Here is a 9433-nt window from a genome sequence, read left to right as displayed (position 1 = left end):
TCCCTATATAACAACACTTCACTATAAAAGTCAAGCTTTTCCGGAACCAATTTTTATGTTATGTTATAATATATATTCTCCTTTTGTCCTTTTGTCTTTTTTGTCTTTTTTGTTTTCTTGAGTCTTTCGGAAACAACCTCCCTACTCAGGAGTAGAGGTAAGGTCTGCGTACACATTACCTTCTCCAGACCCCATTAGTGGGATTTTACTGGGTTGCTGTTGTTATTGTTGTTGTATAATATATGTTCTCTATAACAGCACTTCGCTATAACATTCAAAAATATTCGGAACAAACGAGGTTGTTGTAGAGACGTTTGACTGTAGTACAATGTTATGACTTATTGTGTTATTTTCTTAAAAAATACATTATACAGTTATATCCTACTATGAATAAAGAAATATTTGGAGCACACGTTACCGGAAAAAACTCAAATCCGAAAAAAATAGAAAAAAATGAGAATGAAAAATCCGACTTTGTTGGTTTTGATTTGATTTATAGATTTAAAAACATGTCACCATTGGTTTAGTTTGATAATTAAAAAATCCGAACCAGGCTTATGTACACCCTTACTCAAAGCTGCTTGTTTTGAATTGAAAAAGCTAACAAAAGAGTCTTCCATTTTTTTCATGTCTTATCTTGAATTGAAACCCTCCGATCTATACAGTTGTAAGTTCTCACAGTGACCAGAGATTTCCAGTTAAGGGTTGTTAGTCGACGAGATTGCTTTTACTGGCATTTATGGTTGCAAATCTGATATAACATAAATAGATTAACAAGATTGAAGTACTGAGACAACAGGAGTTTATTGCTTTCAAGGACCTCAGTAGAATTACAAAGTGGCAAACTTAGGAACCAAACACTGCTGAATTTTACATAGTATTAGTAAAAGATGACAATCCTATCCTTGGGAGCGAACTGCAGTTTGGATGTCTATCCCATTCACCTTGAGGATGTTGGATATTGGTCCCTGTTCAAAAAGTTAAAACAACACAAACGTGAGGAACAAGAAAAGAACCACTCTTGGTAGCCAACATCTCAGTGGTCTAAAGCAAAAATAACTATTCTTACTAACTTTGCAAATTTATACAGGGAGATACTAAGTTCACATAAACTAAACAAAAATACATCAAATTGATGATTTCGAATTCAAGTGCTTTAATTTGAGTATCTCCCATTTACATGTCAAGAAACTTAATGAATCTCACGTATATACATATACAATACCTTTTCTCTTCCAAAAAAGAAGTATACTTAACATTCGTGATGAGAAACCTAATGTCACCAGTAGAAACAATAGTATTCAAGTTTTTCTACTGCTGAAAGAATTTTATTTACATGCACCACCAGTTTGAAATTTGTTGTGAACCACTTCTCGAATGAAACCAGCATAGATTTCCTTGAAAAACATGTCACTATGTGGATTCCAACATCCCAATCTCAAGACATAGAAATGGTCCTCTCATCGGTGGCGGAGCCAGGAATTCAAACAAGAGGATTCAAAAAAAAAAAAAAATTCTTATGCCAAGGGGATTCAACAACTTATATAAGCAAAAGAAAATCAAATTATCCAACGAATTGAACCCCCTAGGGATGGCAATGGGGCGGGGCGGGTTTGGCAAAAACCCACAAAAATTTCAACACGCCCCGCATAGCCATTTTTTCTGTTTTCAACCCACCCCGCTTGGACCCGCCCCGCCCCACTTATGTTTTTTTTTCTTTTTCTTTTATTTTTTTTTCTAAAACAAACTAGTTTGACATTTTATTATTTTTACAAATGGAGAGATTAATATTGTTCAAGCAATTATGTTTTCTCTTTGTCGTAGTGTGAAATTACATGCTCTACCAATTGATCTCATTGGTAGTAGCATAATTTTCCAAATGTATGAAGCTAACCATGCACTGTCCATGAAATAAAAGAGCAAAGAGGCAAGCTTTTATCACCCAATCAGTCAGTTGCTATATGCATAATACATTCTTTTTCAGTTTTGCATTCATCCTTAATTAGGAATATTTAATTACTATCAGCAAAATAGAGCTGAAACAAAACAAATCTTAGAAGCTTTATAAACTATCCTTTTTAACACTTCATAATATATTTTACTGTCACATTTCCCCATATGAACACTCCAATATAGTAACCATTATCAGTTTTAAAAATAAATTAATGAAAATAAAATAAGTACAAGATACAAAAACAAGAATGCTTTTCTTGGAGAGAAACCGAAATAAAATGGCCAGTGAGTAAGAATGTAAAATTTAGTGGAAATGATCACTTTGTTTCAGAAAAGATCAAAATTCAAAACCAACCCGCATTAAACCCGCTACCCGCCCCGTTTTAATTTAAAAAAAATTATTTTAACCCGCCCCGCACCCGCATAAGAGTAAACCCGCCCCGCATCAAACAAAACTTGCCCCGCCCCGCGCCCGTCCCGACCCATTGCCATCCCCTGGAACCCCCTTGCACCCTGCTACCTCCGCCGCTGGTCCTCATGATTCCACATTACAAGATACAAGAAATAAAGCACCATGGCCTTTTACAATTCCAATTCCACTTCCATTCATCACAATTCACACATCAGGATGCAGTTATTGACTTACAAAATACTATTCAACAGTGTACCTTGTGTATATACTCAGTCGAGCTCTCAGTTTTTGTACTTCATGGTTTCCTTCTCAAACCCAATTGTAGGGAACTGCTTTGCATACTCCTCCACACCATGGCGGAGTTTTGCAATCTCCGACTGGATTGAAGCGCTAGACTGTAGTGTTGTCACAAAGTCTTTCAACTTTGTTCCTGGAACATAACAAGCGAACATTACAACATAAGGAAAGTGATGCAAGCGACTGAGGTAACAGAATCTAAAGGGAATCATCCTGTCAAGAACTAGAAAAATGAAGTGCGTATTCCTCGATAACTTGAAAGAAATGGCTGGTTCTTTGAGATTAATAAATGCGTAAAAAGTTAGATGGAAGTCTATGGACTAAGATCGTATCATTACAGGCATTTCAGTAACAATTGGAGGCTTACGCACCTTGAGCTTCAGCCTTTATTTTCACTGCTATCTTCACAGCAGCATCAAAGAATTCAGCAACTTTCACAAAATCTTCCTCAATAAATCCCCTTGATGTGAGTGCAGGAGTCCCTGAACATACAAAATTGCATAAATATTGTTCGAGAAGAATAACCAAATGGAAAAAAGATCTCAAAGGACAAAATATGTACCCATTCTGATGCCACCAGGGACCATGGCAGATACATCTCCAGGAACAGTGTTCTTATTCGCTGCAATATGTACCGCTTCCAAAACTTTTTCAACCCTAGAACCATCAATACCCTGTAAAACCACAAGTCAGAAATTTGTCACAATAAAGCATAACAGGCATCAAGACTAGAGTGGGTTGCTCTAGTGGTGAGCACCCTCCACTTCCAACCAAGAGGTTGTGAGTTCGAGTCGCCCCAAGAGTAAGGTGAGGAGTTCTTGGAGGGAGAGAGCCGAGGGTCTATCGGAAACAGCCTCTCTACCCCAGGGTAGAGGTAAGGTCTGCGTACAAACTACCCTTCCCAGACCTCACTAGTGGGATTATACTGGGTTGTTGTTGTTGTTGTTGTTGTAGGCATCAAGATATTACATGCAGCAAACAAATTCACTAATACCTCATCTAGTTGAAAAAAGGGCGCTCGGTGTAACAAGTCCTTTTGCTGAATTTATTAGGTTTACCGCAAAGCATCAGTTAAATTTTAAGTTTTTCTCAACAAACTCATGGACTAAAATTGTCTCCCAAGTCGTCAGAGGTTGAAAGCTTTTATATTACCTTGTTTTTCAAGTTCACCAAGACCAAGTGATTCTCTGTTCCACCAGAAACAAGCTCATAACCCATTCCCGATAAAGCCTGCAGGTTTGGAAATGTGCACAGCAATGAAGGAAATCAGCAATGCATAGATTACGACTGAAACATAAAACAGGTGGATGAAAATAAACTAATGGATTAATAAAATAATGCTTGAATTGGAAATTACATAATTCAATCCATCTTACCTGGGCAAATTTTGAGCAGTTGCTAAGGCATTGCTCTTGGTAAGCTCTGTACTCTGGAGTCATTGCCTGCATTTCCGTTCTTTGTGAGAGCTTATACTCAAAAGTAGATATTAGGAATAGGAGCAGACCGGCAATAAGTGTCATCAATATCATAGCCTGTTTGGCCAAGCTTCTCCGAACCTAGAAGCACTATTTTTTCAAAATAGTGCTCTTTTTCTAAAGTTGAAGTGTTTGGCCAAGCTTTTGGAAGAAAAAAAGATGTTTTTGAGGAGAAGCAGAAGCAGTTTTGGAAAAGCAGAAAAAAGTAGCTTCTCCCAAGAAGAACTTTTTTGAAAAGCATTTTTGAGAAAAATACACTTAGAAGCACTTTTTAAAAGCTTGGCCAAATACTAATCGTTGCTCAGAAGTACTTTTCAAATTAATTAGCCAAACACAAACTGCTTCTCACCAAAAGTACTTTTGAGAAAAATCCTTCTTGAAATAAGTTGCTTTTAGAAGCTTGGCCAAACAGGCTATCAGTTGTCATATAGAATTGAAGAAAGGTTCAAAGGTAGGTGGAAATCCTCAGGAGGTAATGAAGTGGTTTCAGAAAGCACTAAAATCAGACGAGGTGTAATTTGAATTTTTATGTTTCTCAAAATCATTTGCTGAAAAATATCCAGACTCAAAATAATTCATTTCTTGATTCCCAAAAGGCTTATTTCTTCAAGCATCAGCTAGAGGTGATGGTCTAGTATTTGCATGAAGTGAAATTAAACCTAATATACTTGTAAAGATATAGCGCTTGAACCTAACTCAACTCCAAAAGTTAGCTCATAAGAGGAGAATTGTCCAAGTCCATATAAGGAGATCATTAGTCCTTTCTCCAACCAATGTGGGACTCTTAGCCACTCTAACAGCCCCTCGCACGCCTAGACCACCAACTGGAGCGGGGACGATATATCATAGGGGGAATGGACCTGGCTCTGATACCATGTAAAGATATGGCACTTGGACCTAGCTCAACCCCAAAAGCTAGCTCATAAGGGAAGAATTGCCCAAGTCCATATAAGGCGACCATCAGTTCATTCGCCAACCAATGTGGGACTCTTACCCACTAACAATACTAAACCAGTTTCATTGCAATTGTCAAAATTTAACAGTGAATGCTGTTGAAAAGATATGAAACCTGTTTCAAAGCAACTGCCAAGCCAGTAATTGTATGATTGTGAGGACCACCTTGAAGTCCAGGAAAGACTGCCTGGTTAATTTTATCTTCATAGTCGTACAACACCTTCATAAAAGCCCAAAATATTGCTCAATTACATCAGATACTGGGTGATACGTCTCTTAAATTACAGGTCTTAAGAGATGACTGGATGTAATATTGAATTCTGATATCCAAATACGAACCTCCTTGCCTTGCTTGTTAACCTCCTTCACACCCTTCCGGAAGAAAATCATGGCACCACGAGGCCCGCGAAGGGATTTGTGGGTTGTGGTGGTCACAACATCTGCATAATCAAATGGTGATGGGATGACTCCAGCTGCAACTAACCCACTAATATGAGCCATATCTGCCAACATGATAGCCTTCTGTTTGTCACAAACCTGAAAAATACACAGGAGATAGCAGTTTAGTTCCATAAACAAAAACATTTAAATTGCTCTAAATAACTAAAATAACTACCGCATAATAATCTGGTTAAGTTTACCTTTCGGATACGTGCATAGTCATAAAGACGTGCATAAGCACTAGCACCAGCGACAATTAACTTTGGCCTAAAGAGTGTGGCACTTTTCTCAAGCTGCAAAAAGAAATCACAAGTCACGGGAAAGGGTCAGAAGGAGAGGCATCAGTTATTGCAAAATCAATGTCACAAGTATGAACAGAAGTAGATGGCTTGTAAATCTTACACTAAACATTCACATCTCTCTTGAATACTACTTACTAGTATAACTGGACAAAAAAACTATTAAATAAATAACGCCAAAAGAATCTGAAAAATGTGATCCACCTAAAATCATGTAGGACATTAAATTGTAATGGACTCTAAAAGTGGGTCAATGCAAGACAAATTGCAATAGACATTGCATATATGAGAAGTGTAAGAGGCTTAGTTTTAGTTTCAATTTTCAGAAAGATATAATCAGTGAAGTATTTTCCACCTCTCCACAGTCCTCCTAAGGGAAATTTTCCTAACTTAGCTCCCACAGGAAAAAGGAATAAAAAAGAACATATGTAGTGTGTATTTGATCAAGGGAGAGGCTAGAAATGAAGAAGAAAAAAACGTAGCAAGATAGCAGAAAAGTACCTGGTCATAGTCAATGTAGCCAGTGCTCTCATTCAGTCTATATGGCATGGTCTCAAAAAATATAGAGACGGCAGATATCTTCTTTGTATCAGTCTGTAATATATAAACATAACATAAGACAAATCATACATATCATTGTTAAAATTAAAATATTGAACGACTGAGTAAAAAGATAGAGATTCTTAAGTTTTGGTGAACATATAAGCTGACTCCAACTCCAGCTACATGCTACATATAATTGGTACATGCACACAAATATGAGCCGTATCACACTTGCTTTCTTAAATTTGACTAGTTGAAGTCATAGATTTCAGAACAGATGTGCACCAAAAGTAAATCAACTTCCATAGGAGATAGAATCAACTAATCAATCACAGAAATTCTATCAGTCTTCAGAACTTTCAGATTTATTTGCATGATCTGAAAGCAGAGTTTAATGTCTTTTAAGTGATCAGGTGTCAATCAAATTAAGTATTAAAGAAGACAGCAGAATACAGACCAACCTGATAGAAAATGCATGCAGAAATTCATAGCATTTTCATACCAGTAAAATCTTAATACAAAGTTGTATATAAGATAATGCCTATGGTGCATGGCCTGGAACCTAATGAAGTTCTGCATCCATTTGAAAGCTAAAGCAGAAGCAAAGAAAGAAAAGAAGTAATATAACCTAATGTATTTAAAGGAGTCCAAAGAAAATCATTAATCATTCAGGAAATAGTGAGTATTCACACCACAACCACTGTGAAAGCTTCCTATGTGCTTGCATTTTTTAACCTGTGGTATTGGTCCTTGGAAGCCAGGTATGAATACATAGAAGGAGAAACGATAGAACATAGAAGCACCTGATATCCATGAGAAAGATGTCCACCGTGGGGAAGATCAAGGGCCATGATTCTTTCATGAGGTTTTAAAAGTGCAGTGTAAACATGAAAATTAGCAGGTGATCCTGACAGAGGCTGCACATTCACTGCATCACAAAGGTTTATCGGAGGTGAGTAAAGTTTTCCTAGCAGTATTTTAAGTGTTGCGGCATGCAGATTCTGAAATATAATTACTTTCAGACTATGCAGAAGTTAATCAGTCAATTACCTCCCCATTTTGCAGGATCCAACCTGAAGGCTTCTAAAGCACGTTTCTGGCATAAGGTTTCCGCCATGTCAATATACCTAGACAACCACTCATTCTTTCAGAATACAAACAGAAAATCTTGATGCGGATATATAATAGCTGATGAAATATACTTCAACGCCAAAATACTTAGGTAAATGGAAAATAAATTAGAGCATTTCTGCGTACTCATTTCCTCCATAGTATCTAGCCCCAGGGTATCCTTCACTGTACTTGTTTGTCATAACAGATCCAACAGCTTGCATTACAGACACAGAAGTGAAATTTTCTGAAGGAATGAGTTCAAGTCCCTACAAATTAAAAATTTCAACTCTCATAAGCTAAACAGCCTCTAAACCAAACTGCAACAATGCATTTTACATGGAAGAATAAAGTGTACCAATAGAAACAGGAAATATAGGAGATAATAAGATGACTAAAGGAACAAACTTCTCTTTTTGTTAGCAATTCCGAAGGCGTCATATATCTTTAAGGTAAGAGTCAAAGGAAAAATTCAAAAAATCATGCTTTACAACCTACTAAGCTAGAAGAGATTTCAAACAGACTAGTTTATTAGTATTCAGTTAGAAACCAAAACAGCATATACATGGACTCAAATAATTCTTGTTCAAGTTTCCAGCTTATTAGCTACTAATCAAAATAAGGTCATTTCTAAAATTTAAATTGGATTATAACCCAGTCTACGGACATCCTTCTTCCTTTATTTTTTCTTTTTTTTAAAAAAAAATTATAAAATACTTCTTTGTAAAGGGGTCGTGGTACTGAAGAGTGATTTAAATACAGATGCAAGAAGAAAATTGAAAAAAAAAAAAAAAGGATAGAACCTTCCACTGGCGTGCTTTCTCAAGCTCAATAATGTCAGCAATTTCTGGATCAACCTCCTCTAGAGGAGCATTAAGTTGCTTTGGCCACTGGAATTCCAAGATTACCAAGTTAGAAAAAAGATACAAAGAATGAACAGAATTCAAATAACACTACTATTTCAGATATAATATGACAATCCTCAAGCTTACCGTGACACCATTTTTTTCCTTCTCGTAAACAGCTTCATTAGGCAACGATGACTGCAAGAATAAAGTGAAATAAACTAAACCCTCAAATAAATTAACACCAAAACCAGAGGCCGATGCAGCCTATACTTATTTCAAAAGTATTATAATAAGTCTGGTGTACCGTCAAGTTGAAATACACATATGACCACAACATACAAAAGGAACAAAGGAAGTTATTTGAGAAGAAAAGAGAAAGACAAACCATGTAATAGAGAGAGCCGCCATTATAGAGACGCTTAATTGGTTTGTCAACAGAAGAGGAAAGTCTTCGAAGAGCCGTTGCCATGGCCATAATTGTGAGCTTCTCCCCCTGTTACACACACCCAAATGACTTGTGTTTTGGGTGGTGAAGAAATTATAATTAAAATATAAGGTGGCTATGGCTCCAGATATCTACCTTTCATATCCATTCTATCCGACAAAGAAATTTTGGCAATTACCAATGGCTACAATTTCTTCATCATTTACCTGACCATTCACCACCAGAAACCCAAAAAGAATATGAAAAAAGGAAAGAAAAAAAAAAAAAAAAAAACCACCCCACCCCAACTCGAGCACGCGAGGCATCAATACAGAAGATAGAAAAGAGAGGGAAACCAACTGCTTCAACTTACCCTGCGGCATATCTTCTCTATGGGCTGCTAAGTGCTAGCCTCAGGTTTAATTTAATTTTATGATTTTTAGCACTAATATTAAAAATTACAGTGTTTATAATATATTTAAAAATTATGTATGTATTAATTAATATTTTGATGAAATAAAAGAAAATACTTTTACTACATCATGAAAAGAATATACTCATTTCCTTCTTTGACAAGGAAAATATTTTGCTCCAATTGGAGGAAAATGAGTTGATGAGGAAAATATTTTCCAAAACATTTAAAAGCCAACCAACTATGAGAAAATTAGAAAATATTT

The 9433-nt window shown here is 36.4% G+C and overlaps 1 protein-coding gene across 3 annotated transcripts; it reads right to left on the bottom strand.

Annotated features, from left to right (window-relative positions):
- Nucleotides 1-785: 785 nt before the first annotated feature.
- Nucleotides 786-9120, bottom strand: LOC107785928 (serine hydroxymethyltransferase, mitochondrial). Of its 3 annotated transcripts, none has more exons than XM_016607352.2 (16): nt 8718-9120; nt 8477-8527; nt 8288-8374; nt 7632-7753; nt 7425-7501; nt 7178-7302; nt 6333-6425; nt 5733-5825; nt 5431-5628; nt 5207-5311; nt 4039-4104; nt 3815-3892; nt 3225-3336; nt 3034-3144; nt 2622-2795; nt 786-968 (listed from the first exon to the last, which is right to left on the bottom strand). In XM_016607352.2, the coding sequence occupies exons 1-15, from the start codon at nt 8805-8807 to the stop codon at nt 2647-2649; spliced, it is 1557 nt and encodes a 518-aa protein (XP_016462838.2). In that variant the 5' UTR covers nt 8808-9120; the 3' UTR covers nt 786-968; nt 2622-2646. The 3 variants fall into 3 exon arrangements, with proteins under 3 accessions (XP_016462838.2, XP_075090420.1, XP_075090421.1); XM_075234319.1 differs by having other exon boundaries at nt 7632-7804; nt 8245-8374; nt 8718-8841; XM_075234320.1 differs by having other exon boundaries at nt 7632-7804; nt 8226-8374; nt 8718-8836.
- Nucleotides 9121-9433: the final 313 nt, after the last annotated feature.

Source organism: Nicotiana tabacum, chromosome 17, assembly GCF_000715075.1.
Source record: "Nicotiana tabacum cultivar K326 chromosome 17, ASM71507v2, whole genome shotgun sequence".
In the NCBI taxonomy this organism is placed as follows: Eukaryota; Viridiplantae; Streptophyta; class Magnoliopsida; order Solanales; family Solanaceae; genus Nicotiana; species Nicotiana tabacum.
This window is presented reverse-complemented; position numbering and strand designations above follow the sequence as displayed.

Coding starts and splice junctions, on each gene's coding strand:
- LOC107785928 (XM_016607352.2), bottom strand. CDS start 8,807: ATGGCCATGGCAACGGCTCTTCGAAGACTTTCCTCTTCTGTTGACAAA. Junction 7,754..8,287: donor AGAAAGCACGCCAGTGGAAG/GTTCTATCCTTT, acceptor TTTAATTTGTAG/GGACTTGAACTCATTCCTTC. Junction 6,426..7,177: donor ATCTTTCTCATGGATATCAG/GTGCTTCTATGT, acceptor TATATATTACAG/ACTGATACAAAGAAGATATC.